We start from the raw sequence: 18160 nt of genomic DNA on the forward strand, positions 1-18160 counted from the left end.
ACAACTAGTTTGGAAAGGTCTTTGCTCCTGGACAACACATGCAAAATCTTATTATTGTCATGACCTCCCATAGGAGGTGGCTACAGAAGCAAGGCTCAGGGTTGGCCCTGGATGTGACACCTTCAAAACTGCTCTCACCCGCAGCATCACCACTCCCTGACAGAGCCTCTCAGAAGGTAAAGTCAAAAGCCATTGTTCAAAACCTTCCCTACAACCCTTAAGGACTTAGAAAGGCCGAAACACCCTCCTGGGTTCAGTCTGTGATTGAAGACTTCTCTGGCACTTGCTCAGCTCCGAGTGATTCATCATTTCCTGGAGAGAAGCTACCCAAAACCCACTCACTGCCCAGAGAGCAAACACGATCTGTCACATCTGCCCTCACGGCAGGTGCTTAAAGGGCACCTGTGGGCTTAAGGCACATCCAAGGAGCCTGGTGATTCAAAAGCCAACCTAATATCACTCTGGGATGGGGTGCCCCTTATCTGTGTTCCTGTTATCAGCAGGAAATTACAGCTCTCAGATACAGACCTGGCTGCTGCTCGTGGGGCCAACAGATCATGTCAGGACAGCTAAATGACCACCCCTGGCACCCTTCCTCTAGGGAAGGCACTGTCGGCTCCCCAGCTGGGCTTGACAGGGACGATTTTGGGGCTTCATGCTCACTGCCCTAGCCGTCCTCCTCTGAGCACACTACAGTCAGTGTCTCAGCACCTGGGGACTCTATCTGTGGTCCGCCCAGCACTGGATAAAGTCACAAACATCACGCTGTTACTGGTGTTCGCCGAGATCACATCCACCTTGGAGGTTTACAAGACAAATGAGGATTTTCATCCAAAGCATTTAAAAACACAAAAAGCTTCTAGGAAGTGCCCAAAATGGTATCATGACTAATAAGACTTGCATGAAAATGAAATTGATTTATAAATAGTGTTAGCTTCCTCCTGTAATTTACACTACGTCAAAGAGGAAGTCTTTTCAGAGCATTGTGGACTGATACTTACGGCGGTTGATAAGGGTGATGAATTACCTGTGACAAAAGAGGAAGTCTGGCTCAGACTCAGGGTGATACAGGGAAAGGAACACAGACAGAAAGTCAGGCCACCTGGGCAGCAGCCCACGCCCTGCTGTAACTGGCACACACTTATAGGCAGCTGCTGCCCTCTGCCAGGTCTGGATTGACTGAGTCCACCAGCGTCCCTGTGGTTAAACTGTCCTGGCCAGAGTGCCTTGAGGAGCTTCTTAAACAGAAGAGCACAGCTCTGCATCCATCACTACCTGCTGGGAAATTGGGGACTTTCTTGGCATGCCAGGGTTCGTGAGACATTCCCGTCCAAAATACAAAAACTCACTAGAAAAGCTGGAGATGCTTTAAAAGGCCTGCAGGTCAGAGGCCCTGCAAGTCAGAGGCCTTTTAAAGGTCTTTCAATACTTCCTGACAAAAGTGATGAAAGAGCAAAAGCAGCCAGCCCTGGGGTCCCGCCACCAAAGCCACCAAAGCCCTGCCTGTGTTAGGCAGGTGGGAAATTTTGCAGCTCTTGCAGTGAGCTTCCAGGGTGGCAAAGTGGCAGGCGTCTCCTCCTCCAGCACACCCCCACCCTGCTCATCCCCCTCCTTGCCCGGGGACAGAAGGGCGTTCCCATAATTAAGCTCATCTGTAGAAGTCCAGCACACAGCAGACGCTCCAAAGCATTCACGACTGCAATTTCATACAGTTCCAGAAAGGACAGCACTGCGGACACTGTCAGGATGAGGTGACAGAGGTCACATGGTTTCTTGCCTCACGATTAAATTAGAAAATTCCACATTTATTCCAAAATTGGCAGAATCCATCTCCGGGCTTCACAAATTGCCAAGAAACGCTGCTTTCTTGGAACTGCCAAAATTCAAAACCCCTGCCACAGCTTTCCTAACCCCACAATTTTTGCCAACACCACCCACCTCTAGAAGATTAAGGTCAGTTTAAAATGGCCTTGGAACAGCTCAAAAGAAAAAATGGGCAAAACATATAGACAGTTCACATTTGGCCAATAATATATGAGAGAGATATTCAACCTCATTCATAATTAAAGATACAGGAATCGAAAGAGGCCTTTCAGATGGTCCAAAATCAAAGCATTTCATTAAAACCCCAGGGCCCATGAAAAGTAGGAGAATCAGACATCGTCACTCACTACTAACAGGGTCATAAATGGGGTAAGCAATGTGGCAATGCCCATCTTTTGGGGCACCTATTGGCAAACCCTAGCAACTATACCGCTGGGAACTGATCGTACAAATACGGTAAGATCCATGTACAAAAACAGTAACTGTAGCATTAATTGTAATAGGGAAAATTAGAAATAACTTAATATCTGTATGACTCTGGCTTAATAAATTATGGGCCATCCACATTGTAAAATGGAATATTATGAGGCTGATAATAAAATGGTAGAGAGGTAGCTCCATAAATATTAACATGAAAATGTATATATAGAATGAAAACAGGTACAAAAATACTTATAATATGGACCCATTGTGGTTTTTTGTTTGTTTGTTTGTTTTGTTTTGTTTTGAGACAGAGTTTCGCTGTGTTACTCAGGCTGGATTGCAGTGGCGCGATCTCGGCTCACTGCAAGCTCCGCCTCCCAGGTTCACGCCAATCTCCTGCCTCAGCCTCCCGAGTAGCTGGGACTACAAGCGCCTGCCACCAGCCTGGCTAATTTTTTTGTATTTTTAGTAGAGACGGGGTTTCACCATGTTAGCCAGGATGGTCTCGATCTCCTGACCTCGTAATCCACCCATCTCGGCCTCCGAAAGTGCTGGGATTACAGGCGTGAGCCACCGCGCCCAGCTGGACCCATTTTTTAAAAATTACATTTGTACATATTTTGATATGCATAAAAAAATTCTGGAATGAGCTACATACAAAACAAGATTCACAAGATTCACCCCTGGGGACCAGCCTGGGAAAAGGAGGAAGAGATCTTCACTTTTTATCATAAGTACTTCCCATAGTGTTGCTTTCTAGCTTTTGTTTTTTATGTCTGCATGTATTTCATGTCAATTATTAGTAACCTCAGAGAACTGGGAGTGAAGGATGGAAAACTCTGGTCCACTCAGTCTCAGGGTCTCCCCATCACTGAAACCACTGAGACAGGACAGGGTGCTGGACAGGGGTACTCCTGCTTTGGAGGGAAGGTCAGATGAGTGATCACTCAGCTCCTCCAGCGCTGACACTTTGCAACCCTCAGATACTACAACCCCAGGTGACGCTTGTTCTCACATTCCTGCCAAGAAATACAAATGGCCTGGATAAAGGTGGGTGTAGACATCTAAATATGGTATGACAACTATGCTGAGCAAAACAGCCCAAGGCTTTGACTCCGATCCTTTGGCTCTTAATTATTTAGCTCACTGATTAAGGACAGGACGTTCTTTTCCTTCAAAGACCCAATGGCACATTCTCTCTACGCACTTTCAAGAGCCCTCTGTCCAAATTCGTGTCTTGGTCAAAAAGAATGCTCTGCCCTTATAACTTTATTTCTGTATTACCCCCCACCCCTACCACACCCCAGCAATTGGGAGGTGGGCATATATCACCTGGGTGTTCCAGGGCACTGTCTATTAGGAGACAATATAGCTCAGCAGGTAAGAGCGCAGGCTCTGGAGGTATTCAAATCTGCCTCCACCTTCCACTAACTCTGTGATCAAAGACAGGTTACTAAGCTCTCTGCACTGCAGTTTCGCATCTATTTTATAAAAAGGGATGACATCAGCACAGCCGCCTCATAGGACTGTTGTGAGGCAGTAAATGTAAAGTACTTTTCAAAGCACATGCACCAAATAAAAACCACGTGCTAATTCTGTGACCACAAACTGGTTCCAGACAAAATCCGGTCTTTGAATAACGTCTCTTGCCAGAGGGGACTTTGTATATATCACCTATTTAAATAGTACCTTCCCAAAAAGACAGAGGCAAAGAATATTACTAGTTAAAATGAATACAGAACTATTTGAAGGCTATGCCTACATTCCACATTCTCATTTGACCAAAATCTGAGCCCAAAGAGGCCACCCCAAGACTGGTGGCATTCTGGCATTGCACAGAGTCCAATGGTGGGACATTCTTTTGCCAGAACAGTTGTCCGGGCGCCTGTCTTGTCTGGTGCCCATTATCCTAAAACCCTTGTTGCTTGTCTCCTGTCTTGTAAACTGAAGACCTACAGCCTAGTGAGATCCATGAACGCGGAAGACGACTGCATCAAAAAGTGAGTGTGTGTGGCCAGGGGACAGAGGGCAAGGGGAGAGGCGCGGGGGCTTCCGGGGAGCGAGGCCGGGGAGGGGAGGGGGGCACAAGTGCGTGCCAGCAGGCAAATGGGGGTGTTGGTTGTGTCTCCCATGCAGGGTCTGTGGTCAGCTTTGTGAGCCAATGCAAATCAGCTCACACTCAGGAACAAACAGGCCTCCTTACAGAGCAAAGTGCCTGTTCTAACAGCCTATGGCTATTTCTGGAAAGCCCCAGCATTCAGCATCAGCCGAAAATTTTAAGTTGTTGCAAGAATCACAACATTTGGTCAGTGGGTTGAAAAATCCACTGTAGCCATGACCCTGTAGCCATGACCACCGGTGTGAAAATGCTTCTGGCTTCTCTCCTGATGGAGCCCAGTCCATCTGGTTCCTCCCAACCTCTCAGCTGGGAGTGGGAGCGGCACAACGCGCCCTGCATCCCTCAGTGTGCAGAACAGCCTGTGGGCCAGACACTGCTGAGGTTTTAAGACTCCTGGGCCACATACCTCATTGTGAAAAGTGTCAGCCTGCATCCAGACCCAGAGCTTTCTACAGGCAGAAACTCACTACTCAACATATCCCTGGCTGCACAGACCCCACCCCAACCCCAGCTGCTAAGGGCCTGTTGGGGTGAATTACAGGTAGGGAGACAGAGAGGGGAAAGCTGTGGAAAGAGGAAGAGGAAGGGAGCCCACAGGAAGGGAGGTCAGGGCACTTGCTTCGGACCCCAGCAGCCCCAGGGCCCAGTGTGGCCTCCTAGGGGGCACAGATTCCCTTCAGGCGCTGGTGCATCCTCTGATCAAGGAGCAGGGCCAGTGTGGGTGTGTCCCCTCACACACAGGCACGGGCCCCTCTCTCTCTCCAGACCCTCACTCACAGCTCAGAAAGCGAACATTTCAGAAACAGCCATCCGATAGGCACCTGGGCCTCTTCTGAATGAAGAACCTGTGACGTCACTGAACGGCTTTGCTTGGGTTTTGTCCCAACTCTTTTTTCCCCACACACCCCGTTCCAGTTTTAAATGAGTGGGCTTATTATACAATACGTTGGTCCAGGGTTCAATAAAGTGTCAAAATTGTGACTTTGCCCTTCTCAAGGAACAAGCCCCAAAGCTGCTAGTGGGTGATTCCAGGGACTTCCTCCTCAGGACCCCTCAAAAGCTCCGAGATCCCACGCCCGCGCTACCAGTGAGGAAGTGCAAGTGCAAACAGGTCAAACCACCAGCCTCGGTGTCCTGGCGGGACCTAACACCTGGATGTCTCTCAAAATGCTCCAAAAGCTGCCGCCATCCGTGCAACAGCCCCCTCCCACCCTAAGGAAAAAGCTGCCTGTACCCCTCGACTACCCCCATTGGCAGGCTTGCCCAAATCAATTAACCTCATTTAGGTACCTTTTAGGCCTTGAACCCAGTACACAGATGGTCCGGAAAAGCCAACCGGAAGAGAGGTGGCAGGCAGGGGGAGGGGGTGTCCCACAGGGATGATTTACAGAGCAGAGGCCGGCGTCAGCCAGGACTGTCCCAACCCCACAAAGAGCCCCTCCTCACTGGCACCCTGTGGCACTTTAAAATCATAACAACCACAATGATTCGTGGACCCCATATTATGTCCCAGGGGCTCTTTTTTATCTCAATTAATTTTTGCAACAATCCTGTGAATGGGTATGATTATCCCTTCATTTTACAGATGGGAAAACTGAGGCTCAGAAGATTGAAGTCTTCTGCCCAAGTTCTACATCTGTGAGTGGTCAGAACAACAACTGCAAAGCCCAGTGCTCTGTGCCGGCCTCGGCGCATCTCAGACCACGGTGGCCTCAGGACCTTCTTCTGAAATATCTTTTCATCTCCTGACCCTCCCCTGCCGTCTGTTCTGGGCCCTTTGTGCAGCTGACCACGCAAAGAGCAGGAGAGCAGGACCCACAGACTTCCTTCTGGCTGGGCCAGGCCAATTGTCCCCACCTAATCCAGGGCAGGCTCCTTCTCAGTCACTTCCAAGGTCCCCCCCACAACCAGGAATCCCTGCGGTCTCTCACCTGAACCCTCGGGTTCTCTCCCACACCACAAGACTCAGCAGGTCCGCCCCTTGTCCCCCTGTGCTTTTCTAAAAGAAAGGAACTGCTGATAAGCGAGACCTGGGTGGGTGAAAGAACTCGCTCAGGGTCCCACAGAGCTCAGGCAGAGCCCAGACCTCCCGACCCGAGTCCAGGGCTATATAACCAGGCCTGGCTCCACAGGACCACAGGGCCCCACATGCAAACAGGAATAATAAGCGCCAAAACACACAACCCATGCACAAAAACACTCAATAACAAATGCTGGCAAACGTGAAGTGCTATCAAAGTATATAATCATAAATCCAACTGTTACACCTTTCAACAAGAATCTGGGAGCAAGAAAAGTGTTCATGTGTGGATGTGCTTATTTCTCAAATACTATACATTCCTCAACTGCTTACTTTCATTAATAAGACCCAAATTACGGAACAAAGGATAAACAGTCAATCTCACAATCACTACCCCTAGACCACCATACCACAACACCCCCAATTAAAAAAACGGCTACAAGCTTTGATTTCCCAAAACACTTCTATCCTGTGGGAAACTGCCGGGTTCTAAAACATCTCCAAATTAATACTGCCAGTTGTCTTAGTTGGTTTCCTGCTTGCTGATCAAAAACAGGGTTGACATCTGCTTTCTCCAGCAACTACTGACCACACACATTACCTACTCTAGCTCCACAGCACTTAAGTTACTCCCAAAACGTTACTTCTCATCTTGCATTTTCCTGGCCTTCCCCATAATAACATTACGTGCAGGAGCAGCTGATGGAGCTCACTAGGCCTAGCACCTCCTAGGCTGCAAGAAAGGTGCAGAGGCCTCGCAGGGGAGAGCTGTAATATGAGAACCGGGATTCCAACCTGGGCTCAGCCTGCCCTGCCGCCCGGCAACTGTATGACCTTGGGCACAGAGGTCAACCTCCCTGAGCCTCAGTTTCCTCAACTGCAGCGCTGGAATCCTAACTCCGGGGGAAAGAAAGGCTCTCATCCCAGTCCCCGGCGCAAAGCTGGGGATGATCGCGCAGAGCCAGGACGCACCCGCGCTGGCCGGCTGGAGCTAGTCCCCGCGGTTCTGGGACTGCGCGGCAGCCCCCCGTGGCCCCTACGCCGCTCGAGATCAGCCAAGCCGGGCCCACACCGGGCCTCGCGGCGCGTAAGGAAAGCCAGGCCCGAGGGATGCTCGCGAGGCCCTCCCGGCCTCCGGGGCCTGTTTCCCCGCCTCCCTCCCCCGAACCACTTCCCGTAGAGGGCCGCGGGGACGTAGCCCGGCAGTCGGTCCTCGGGCCCCGGGGCCGAGCCCCCGCCTCGCCACGCGTCCTCAGCGCCCCGGCGCCGCGCCCCGCCCCGCCTAACCCGAGGCTGCGGCCCCTGCTCCACAGCGGGAGGCTGGAGGCGGCGGCTACTCACCCAGCTGCGCCGCGTGTGGCCGCCTTTGTATGCAAACACCCAGCCCGCCGCCGGCTGTCAGCGCAGCTCGCCTTCGGGGGCGGGGCAGGGGCGGGGGCAGAGGGCAGGGGCGGGGCAAGCGGGGCGGTGCGAGGGGGACTCGGGACGCGCTGGTGGCCCGGCTGCTTTCAGGGCCTGCTGGCCGGCCCTGCCCGCTCACCCCTGGCCGCCTATCTTAGCGTTCCTGGGGGTGGGGCCCCTTAGGCCGCCTTTCTGATTTTCCTTTCCAGAGCCAAACTCGTGTGTTTCTTCAACACTCTGACTTGACCTATGCCGATGACTGGGGGAGTGAGGACGGAGGGGTGCAGAGAAAAGGCAGCCAGGTAAAAGTCCAGGTAAACCTCCCAGGGCCTGGCCGCGATCACGTCGGTCCTATGGGTCCCGCTCATCACCAGTGGCGGGATCTGAGCCCGTCCTTGACTTTACTGACCCTCGCCCTTCGTTTCTTCCACCTTAAAGGCGCAATCGCGTTGACCTATCGCCATCTCTTCTTAGCTTCTCCACGCCGGGCCACCCCTGTCCTTCATCCTGATGGTGACAGCCTCCACTCCCGCCTCTGCCAAGCGGTGGTCCAGGTGCGGAACGGTGGCTCTGAACAGGAGGGACAGGCAGCTCCCTGCGCCTCTCCAGCCGGGAGGCAGGCAGCGGGTAAACAATGAGCCACATAACGTCTGGTGGTGAAATGATTTCCATCAATGGGAGGGTGTCATATTTGAACTGAAACTCTAAATGACAAGAAACACCTATGACTACAAAGATGGGGAGGAGGCAGGGCTTTCTGGAGAGCAGAAATGGCAGGTGCAAAGGTCCTGGGGCTGGCGCTGTGGGCTGGAGGGAAGGCAGGGGCCAAATATTCAGGTCTTGTAGGCCAAGGCAAGGAGTTTAGGTATTATTTAAATGTTATTCCAAACCAATTCTTTTTGAGACAGGGTCCCACTCTGTCACCCAGGCTACAGTGCGGTGGCACAATCTCGGTTCACTGCAGCCTTCACCTTCTGGCCTCAGGCAATCTTCCTGCCTCAGCCTCTCAAGTAGCTGGGACCACAGGTGCATGCCACCACACCCGGCTAATTTTTCAAATTATTTGTAGAGACCAGGTCTCCCTATGTTGCCCAGGCTGGTCTCAAACTGCTGGGCTCAAGCAGTCTTCCCACCTTGGCTTCCCAAAGTGCTGAGATTACAGGTGTGAACCACCACGCCTGGTCCAAAAAGAATTTTAAACCTGGGAATTATATGATCTAATTTACTTCTTTAAAAAGTCACCCCTCCACTCCATGGAAAATGGACTGCAGGAGTAGAAGCCAGCAGACAGGTGGCACTGCAGGAAACCGGGGGACATGATGGTGGCTCAGATTACAGGGGCTACTCAGCAAGAAGTGGAAGGACTTCAGAGAGATTTGGAGGCAAAACCCACAGGCTTACTGATGAATGGAACCGGTGGAGGTGTGTGATGCGATACTCAAAGGCAAGTCTCAGTGTGGAGATGGAACCGCTGCTCTGCTGAGATGCAGAGGGCCAGGGAGGAGGCCAGCTTGGAAACAGCATCGAATGCGGCAGCTTAGTGAATTGGATAAGCCAGCCAGCTTGAGATAGATGTTTGGGGACAGCTGCTTGGAGAGCTTTGTCCAGGGACGCGGCTCCCGTCCATCTGGTCAAGTGTGGACACGCTCCAGCTGGGCTTGGGGCAGCTCCTATCTAGGCAGCCTGTCCCATGCTGACATTGCAGACGTGGGAGCTACACAAAGAGAATCTTGCAGTTTGTAGGTGAGCTACCTCCACAGGGGTTTTCTCAGAGACCAGAGTTTCAAGTGCATCACGGCTGCCCAAAACTGCTGAGGTTGCAAGGCCCCAGAAGGAAGCCCTCCTGCACCCTCCCCTCCCACCTCCAGGGAGGAGCTGGCCTGGGAAGAAGTCTACTCTATGTGGAAAGGCTTTCCAGGAAGCCAGTCCAACTTCAGGCCACTTAAGTTTATTTTTTTGTGTAAAATAAGTCCATTATTCAAATGTGGAGATGGGAGGTCTGAAAATATAGGACAATTCAACTCAAAGCCCTCATTCTGAAAATGATGAGCTGGGGGGCCCAGCACGGCTAGGGTCAGCTCTGATGAGCAGGGTCTGGCTGGATTCAGAGCAAATTAGGTCCCGCTGCTGCCCAGCCTACCACCTCGGGGAAGGTCAAGGGTTGGGGGGAGCCTTTTGTATAAACAAGCAATGAGAAGAAAACACTCACTAGATCACAGTGCACTCCCAGGCAATAAACGAAACTGGACTTTCCAAAGCCCTGGCGCTTTTGATCAGGCACTGGCTGGAGTCCCCCTGGGAGGGCCCTTGGCTGTGCTATCAGCAACCAGGCCTGACTGAGCAGTGACTCAGCCAGGAGAGCTGAGGCGATCCCCCTGGCCAATCCCAGGACCTAGCTGCACTCGGAAGAGGAGAAGGAACTCCAGGGATGAGTAATCTTGCTCTAGCTGACTGGAGGAGGAAGGAGGGGCTGAGTAATGCCTTAGCAAAGCCAGCACAAGCATCCTGATTCTAGAGGCTCAGTTTCACAATCCAGGAAATGGGCTGCAGGTGCACATGACACAGATCTGCTTTGAGGATGAAAAAGGCATCATGGGAAGCTGCTGTCACAGTTGTGGGGTTGGAAGATTTTTCAATTCTAAAACCCCGTAAATTGAGGAGTGGCCATTCCCAGAAGGATCTGTTCACTGCTGAGCCCAGCTGGTGACAGTAGCTGTTGTATCCCAAGAACTCTGAAGTTGTCCAGATCAACCACCTGCACAGGCCCAGAATACCTGGGGCAAGGTAGGCGGGAAGAATGAGCATCCCTCTTCACGGGTGCCCTGCGAGCTGCTGTAGGAAGGAGAAACACTGGCTGATCCCCCAGGACTCTGAGCATGGTTAGCTCTGTAACTGCCCGGGCAGAAAGGATCCCAAAGAGAGGACAATGAATTCTTCCCCTAGAGGTGCAGACTTTTATCCCTGGCACCAGTGCCTGGGGCTCCGGGGAAGGGAGGGCATCTCCTCGGGGTCTAAGGCCACTCCTTGGTTGGGGGCCCCTCACGAGGTGACTTTGTCCTGCGCACTCTCTTAAGAACCAGGTGGGAACCAGGGGCCACCTGGTGCCGCTTCACTACCTTGGTGGCAGGGAACAGAGCAGCCTGGGAATCCACCCAAGGTGGAATGGGGCCCCCTGGGTGCTGTGGCTGGCTGAGCAGGGAAGTTTCATGGGGAAGAGGCAGATGTAAAAGGTTCTGGGTTCCGCAGGGAGAGGACAGTGATCCTCGGAGAGCAAACAGCTGGAACCAAAGCACAGAAGGTTTTGACGGTCACCCGGGCTATCCAGAGGCCCACTCCACAGTTAGGGCAGGGCCTGCAGATTAGAGTTGAGGCATAGGAAGTGGCAGAGTGATAAAGGCTGACAGCTGGACACACAGGAGCATCTTGGAGGCCCTAGGCTGAGCACTGGGGGCTACAAAGGGGAGCAGACCAGACACAGTGTCTGTCCTCAGGGAGTGCACAGTCTGGGTTGTGATCGCGTAAAAACTGTCACAGTGCTTCAGGCCGCTGTGAACTGAAGGGCCATGCACTGATGCAGGATTTGACCTGCCCTGTCCCCAAGCAAGAGGATTCACCTGACCTTGGTGGCCTAAGCAGGCACCGACCTAGGCAAATCTAGGCCAGGTGTCAAGGAGCAGAATGAACCACGGGCCAGCCAGCAGCACATGCACAGCAGTCAGGCACGCACAGGTGCTTGAAAGAAGGCCGTGGCTGGCCGCTGGTGGGCGGGGGAGCTCGGGAGCTCACAGCAAGCCCCATGCCTGTCTCCCGCTGGATGAAGCCAGAGGGGGTCTGGAACACCCTTTCTCCTCTGGTCAGAGTGGGAACAATTCATAATGAGCGGGGCTAAGACACAGAACAGCAGAGAGGCAGGAAAGAAGAAAGAGACCAAGGTGCGAGGAGCGGACAGGGAAAGAGACCTCAACATGACCAGGGACGGGAGGAGAGAACTCCATTACTTAGAAACAGTGGCTGCTATGCTGGGAAGTGTGGACTGTTACAGTGGGCTCTAATTCCAGGAGGAACAAAAAGACCCTGCATATCACCGTGAGTCAGTCCTCTGAGTCGCCATGACCCATGACCTTGCTAAACAAGTGTGGGGCTGTCACAGCCTTAAGCAGCACATCTCAAGTCTCACATTCTCCAGTGCTAAGAAAACAGCTACACAGACAGAATGCTAAGGAGAGCTCAGAAGTAGAAAACCCTTAAGAGTCCCCCTTTCCTTAGATAGGAAAACTGAGGCCCAGAGAGGCAAACAATGGGTCAGTATGTGTGTCTAAACTTATCTAAACATAGAAGAGGTACAGTAAAAATACGGTATTAGAATCTGATGGGAGCACCATCGTATACGCAGTCTGTAGTTGACCAGAACATTGGTATGCGGCACATGACTGTAGATCTTCTCCATTAATAATAGGCAACCTGGTCAGGTGCACGAAGTCTAGGGTTCAGAATCCAACAGGCTCAAATTCAAGTCCAGCTCAGCCACATGGCTGAGCGCTGTCTGAATCTCAGCGTCCTCAGCTGTTAAACAGAGATAACCATCCCCATCTCAGCAGCTTTGGGGGGAAATTAAATGAGATATATTGGGATCCAGATAACCAATAAAATATCAAATCACTTTACCAGTTCAAGCTCTTACCACTCAGTGATTGTATGGACTTATCACTGACGAATGAACTCAGGAGTTCAGGAGTTCGAGACCAGCCTGGGCAACATCCTCACCCAGCTAATTTTTGTTTTGTTTGGTTTGGTTTGGTTTTTGAGATGGAATCTCACTCTGTTGCCCAGGCTGGAGTGCAGTGGCACGATCTCGGCTTACTGCAAGCTCCGCATCCCAGGTTCACATCATTCTCTTGCCTCAGCCTCCTGACTAGCTGGGACTACAGGCGCCGGCCACCTTGCCTGGCTCATTTTTTGTATTTTTAGTAGAGACAGGGTTTCACTGTGTTAGCCAGGATGTGTTTTTTTTTATAGAGACAGAGTTTCACCATGTTGCCCAGGCTGGTCTCAAACTCCTGAGCTCGAGTGGCAATGTTTGGAACCAATTTACGCAGTTCTTTTCCTTGCAGTTGCCAAACAATATTATTTATCTAATGGTCATAACACCTTAAGAGTAATAGAACTACTGAACAGCAGTGCTTACTATGCTCATGGATGAGGTTTCTAGTTGTCTTCTGTTAAGCAGGTGGCCTTGAATTCTGGCAGCTCACGCTTCAGAGTTACCTGTGGACACACGACATCATTCACAAAATGTTCTTTTTCTCTCCAGTGTCTCTCGAGAATGAAAATGACCAGGCCATCCTCACATTCTACAGAGGTTAACCCAGCAACTTAGGGACACAGCTGGGGCAGGACTCCCGGGCTCCTGGTCAGTCCCTCTATGGGGATGCTAAGCCTCAGGGCTGACATCTCTTAGCTCTGCCTTCCAGGGAGAATTTCACAGGGCCTCCCATTTGTGCTGCTGTGAAGGCCGTCCTGCTCCTTATCAAGCCTGTCTTCTCCGTGGCTTGAGGAAGATCTCTTTCGTGCCCAAATTGTGAATAAGTAAACTGGATGCAGCATCTCTGATTGCTCTGGGAAGAAATTTATGAGAAGTGCCTGAGAAAAGTCATGATTTTATGCCTCTGCTAAGCAACCTGTTGGACACTGCTTGGTATCTACAGCTAAGTGGTTCCCTGTTCAGACCTGCTTCCTCTGATTAGCAGCCACAGATCTTCTGGGTTTTCACTTGTTTATTTCTGTTTATTGTCATCTCTGGGAAGATGGCTTCAAATTTTTTATCCCCCAATTATTTAACCCCATATCAATTGATAAGAAGATCTTTTCTTTCTTTCTTTCTTTCTTTTCTTTCTTTCTTCCTTTTTTTTTTTTTTTTTTTTTGAGATAGAGCCTCACTGTGTCACCCAGGCTGGAGTGCAGTGGGGTGATCTTGGCTCACTGCAACCTCCACCTACCAGGTTCAAGCAATCCTCCTGCCACAGCCTCCCAAGTAGCTGGGATTACAGATGAGTCCCACCACACCCAGCTAATTTTTGTATTTTTTTATAGAGACAGAGTTTCACCACCCAGCTAATTTTTGTATTTTTTTTATAGAGACAGGGTTTCGCCATGTTGCCTAGGCTTGTCTGGAACTCCTGAGCTCAAATGATCTGCCTGCTTCGACCTTGCAAAGTGCTGGGAAGTTATAATTGAAGGGTGGGATGGTTAATTTTTGGTGTCAAGTTGACTGGGTTAAGGGATACCCAGATAGCTGGTACAGCATTGTCTCTGGGGATGTCTTTGAGTGTGTTTCTGGTAGAGGTTGGCATTTGGATCAGTGAACTGAGTGAGGAAGGAAGATTCATCCTCACCTGTGTAGGCTGGGCTCCATCCAATCAGTTGAATTCCTCAATAGAACAAAAGGGCCGAGGAAAGGCAAATTCACTCCCTTTTCTGAAGCTGGGACACCCTCCTTCTCCCGCGCTTGGACATCAGCACTCCAGGCTCTCCAGCCGTCGGACTCCAGGACCTGCACCGGTGGCCCCTCAGGTTCTCAGGCCTTTGCACTCAGACTGAGCTATGTCACCAGCTTCCCTGGTTCTCTAGCTTGTAGACAGCAAATCATAGGACTTCTCAGCCTCCATAATCATGTGAGCCAATTTCCAAATTAAATCCCCTCTCATTTATCTATATCTGTATCTATCTTTTTTGGTTGTTTCTCTGGAGAATCCTGATACAAAGGGTTTACATTGAATGTCATTCGCATATGGTTATATAAATAGTAGCTGTTTTAACACCCTCATCTAATTCTATCATGAATGTCATTTCTGGATCTGTTTATATTGATTGATTTTTCTCCAGATCCTAGGTCATATTATCCTGCTTCTTTGCAAGCCCAGTATTTTTGTCTGGACACGGGACATTGTCAGTTTTGTACTGTTGGTGGCTAGATTTTATTATATTCCTTTAAACAGTGTTGTGCTTTGTTCTGAGATGCAGTAAAGTTACTTACCATTAGTTTGATCTTTTTGAGGCTTGATGTTCAACATTGTTACGGCAGATCCAGAACAGCCTTTGATTTAGGACTAATTTGTCACCTCTTTGAGGCAATTCTCTTCTACTTTTCTCCTCAATGTCCTGAATTTTAGGGGGTCTTCCCAGTCTGGCTGATGGAAATGTAGTTTTTGTTGCATAAAATTTACCTCAAAACTTAGCAGCTTGAATCAACAGGTATTTATTCCCTGCAGTTTCTTGTGTCAGGAATCCAGGAGTGGCCCAGCTGGTGGCTCTAACTCAAGCTCTCTCGTGAGGTCGCAGTCAAGGTGATGGCTGGATTGGAGCCCTCTGACTGGGGCCAAAGGATCTGCCTCCAGGACGGTGACTCACGTGGCTGTAGCCAGGGGCTCCATTTCTTGCCTCATGGACCTGTCCAGAGGCTGATTGAGCAATACAGCTTCTGGCTTCCCCAGAGGGGCTGACCCAAGAGAGAGCAAGCAGGAGCCACAAGGCTTTCCACACCCTAGTCTCTAAAGTCACAAACCATCACCGTCACTTTCACCACATTCTGTCCTTTAGAAGCACATTAGTAAGCCCGGCCCACATTCAAGGGAGGTAGGTGTAGGCGCCTCTTTTTGAAAGGAAGACTATCAGATAATTTAGGGATCTATTTCTAAGCTGCTCTCACAGACACACAATATCCCCAGGTCTGAGTGATTTCTGGAGATCGTTCTGCCTGCAAGCTCCTTCCTTGGTGGTTTCCCCACATTCATGTGCAGACCAGTACTCAGCTGAAGACTCAAGGCACTCCTTGCAGATCTCTGAACCATTCTCTGTGGCTCCTTCTTCTGCAGATCTCTGCCCTGCAAATTCTAGCTCCCTTGGCCTCCCGGAAGCCCACACTCCATCTCCTGAGCTGGGCAGGCCCTCAGGCTCTGTTTGGGCTCCCTCTCCTGGCACTGCTGAGCTGGACACTTCTGAGGCTGCTCTTATTGCTTCCCCTCTCCCAGGAATCCCTGTCCTGTTCTGCCTATTGTCCAGTGTCCACTAACTGTTGTTTCAGATACTTGTCCAGCTTTCCGGCTGTTTTTAAGACAGGAGGGTAAACCTGCTCCCTGTTATTGCATCAGGACCAGAAGTGGGACTCCCCAGCAGCGGTGCTGGCTCCTGAAAATGAGTCAGCAGCCATGCAGCAGAGGGGAGACTCACACCCTCCTCTCTTCTTTTTTTTTTTTTTTTTTTTAATTATACCTTAAGTTCTGGGATACATGTGCAGAACGTGCGGGTTTGTTATATAGGTATACACATGCCATGGTGATTTGCTGCACCCATCAACCCATCATCTACATTAGGTGTTTCTCCTAATGCTATCCCTCCCCTAGCCCCCCACTCCCCAACAGGCCCCAGTGTGTGATGTTCCCCTCCCTGTGTCCATGTGTTCTCATTATTCAACTCCTACTTATGAGTGAGCACATGCGGTGTTTGGTTTTCCGTTCCTGTGTTAATTTGCTGACAATGATGGCTTCCAGCTTCATCCATGCCCCTACAAAGGACATGAACTCATCTTTTTTATGGCTGCATAGTATTCCATGGTGTATATGTGCCACTTTTTCTTTATCCAGTCTATCATTGATGGGCATTTGGGTTGGTTCCAAGTCTTTGCTATTGTAAAAAGTGCTTCAATAAACATACATGTGCATGTGTCTTTATAGTAGAATGATTTATAATCCTTTGGGTATATACCCAGTAATGGGATTGCTGGGTCAAATGGTATTTCTGGTTCTAGATCCTTTAGGAATCACTACACTGTCTTCCACAATGGTTGAACTAATTTACACACCCACCAACAGTGTAAAAGTGTTCCTATTTCTCCACATCCTCTCCAGCATCTGTTGTTTCCTGACTTTTTAATGATCGCCATTCTAACTGGCGTGAGATGGTATCTCATTGTGGTTTTGATTTGCATTTCTCTAATGATCAGTGATGAAGAGCTTTTTTTCATACATTTGTTGGCCACATAAATGTCTTCTTTTGAGAACTGTCTGTTCATATCCTTTGCCCACTTTTTGATGGGGTTGTTTGGTTTTTTTCTTGTAAATTTGTTTAAGTTCCTTTTAAATTCTGGGTATTAGACCTTTGTCAGGTGGGTAGATTGCAAAAATTTTCTCCCATTCTGTAGGTTGCCTGTTCACTCTGATGCTAGTTTCTTTTGCTGTGCAAAAGCTCTTTAGTTTAATTAGATCCCATTTGTCAATGTTGGCTTTTGTTGCCATTGCTTTTGGTGCTTTAGTCATGAAGTCTTTGCCCATGCCTATGTCCTGAATGGTATTGCCTAGGTTTTCTTCTAGGGTTTTTATGGTTTTAGGTCTTATGTTTAAGTCTTTAATCCTTCTTGAGTTAATTTTTGTATAAAGTGTAAGGAAGGGGTCCAGTTTCAGTTTTCTGCATATGGCTAGCCAGTTTTCCCAGCACCATTTATTAATAGGGAATCCTTTCCCCATTGCTTGTTTTTGTCAGGTTTGTCAAAGATCAGATGGTTGTAGATGTCACACCCTCACTTCTAATCTGACATTACCTCGCTCTCTCCTCCTGGTCCACTTCCCTATAAAAGTGATGCCCTTTGGCATACACTTCAGATCAGCACATCTGTGTTTGGCACTCCAGGCTTCATCCTTCTTCCCAGCTTTCCCCAGCCTTGTAGTCCACACTGCCTCCTTTGCCAGTCCCAGGGATGATATTCAAACTATTAGGCATGCCATGAACATGAGCCAATCAGAGCAGACACCAGCCACAGCAGAGCAGGGACCTGCTGGCTTATGGAGAGGGCTGCAAAGGGAAGGGGGCAAATCTAAGAGAAGAAATGAGATGGCAGGAATGAGGCCACTTAGGGGACTGGGGACAGTGACTGCAATGGATATTTCTAAATTTCTAGTATTTCAATCATTGGCAAGGTCATAGCAGTGTATACTGGATGAATCTACCAAAGAAGAAAACATTTTTGGAATTGCTTTTTAGCTTCAACTGAGAAATGCATCTGTTATTGACTGAATCTTTGTGCCCCCCAAAATTCATCTGTTGAAGCCCTAGTCCCCACTGTGCTGCTATGATGAGGTGGAGCCTTCGGGAGGTGATTAAGTTAAGATGAGCTCGTGAGGGCAAGACCTCCATGATGGGATTTGTGCCCTTATAAGAGGAGGAGGAGACCAGAGCTCACTCTGTGTCATGTGAGGACAGTGGGAGAAGGCAGCTGTCTGCAAGCCAAGGAAAGTGGACATCACCAGAACCCAACCCTGCTGGCACCCCGGTGGCAGAGGTCCAGCCTCCAGAACCATGAGATAGAAATTTCTGTCTTTTAA

At 49.8% G+C, this 18160-nt stretch overlaps 1 protein-coding gene across 34 annotated transcripts in view; it reads right to left on the bottom strand.

Moving 5' to 3' along the window:
• The window catches only part of LPIN1 (lipin 1), a 150762-nt gene that overhangs the window by 73933 nt on the left and 58669 nt on the right, over positions 1 to 18160 (bottom strand). For 6 of the 34 annotated variants that reach the window (XM_054678270.2, XM_009442018.5, XM_054678269.2 and 3 more), the window contains exon 2: positions 12973 to 13052. The exons of 16 other annotated variants lie outside the window; for them this stretch is intronic. In XM_054678270.2, the coding sequence (XP_054534245.1) occupies positions 12973 to 12981 (9 nt within the window). In that variant the 5' untranslated portion in view covers positions 12982 to 13052. Of the gene's footprint in view, positions 1 to 7358; positions 7569 to 7727; positions 7810 to 8196; positions 8438 to 12972; positions 13053 to 18160 lie in introns of those variants that run through there. 12 more of the 34 variants (XM_063789302.1, XM_001160716.6, XM_024354209.2 and 9 more) reach the window with 4 other exon arrangements.

The sequence above is a fragment of the Pan troglodytes genome, chromosome 12, assembly GCF_028858775.2.
Source record: "Pan troglodytes isolate AG18354 chromosome 12, NHGRI_mPanTro3-v2.0_pri, whole genome shotgun sequence".
Lineage (NCBI taxonomy): Eukaryota > Metazoa > Chordata > Mammalia > Primates > Hominidae > Pan > Pan troglodytes.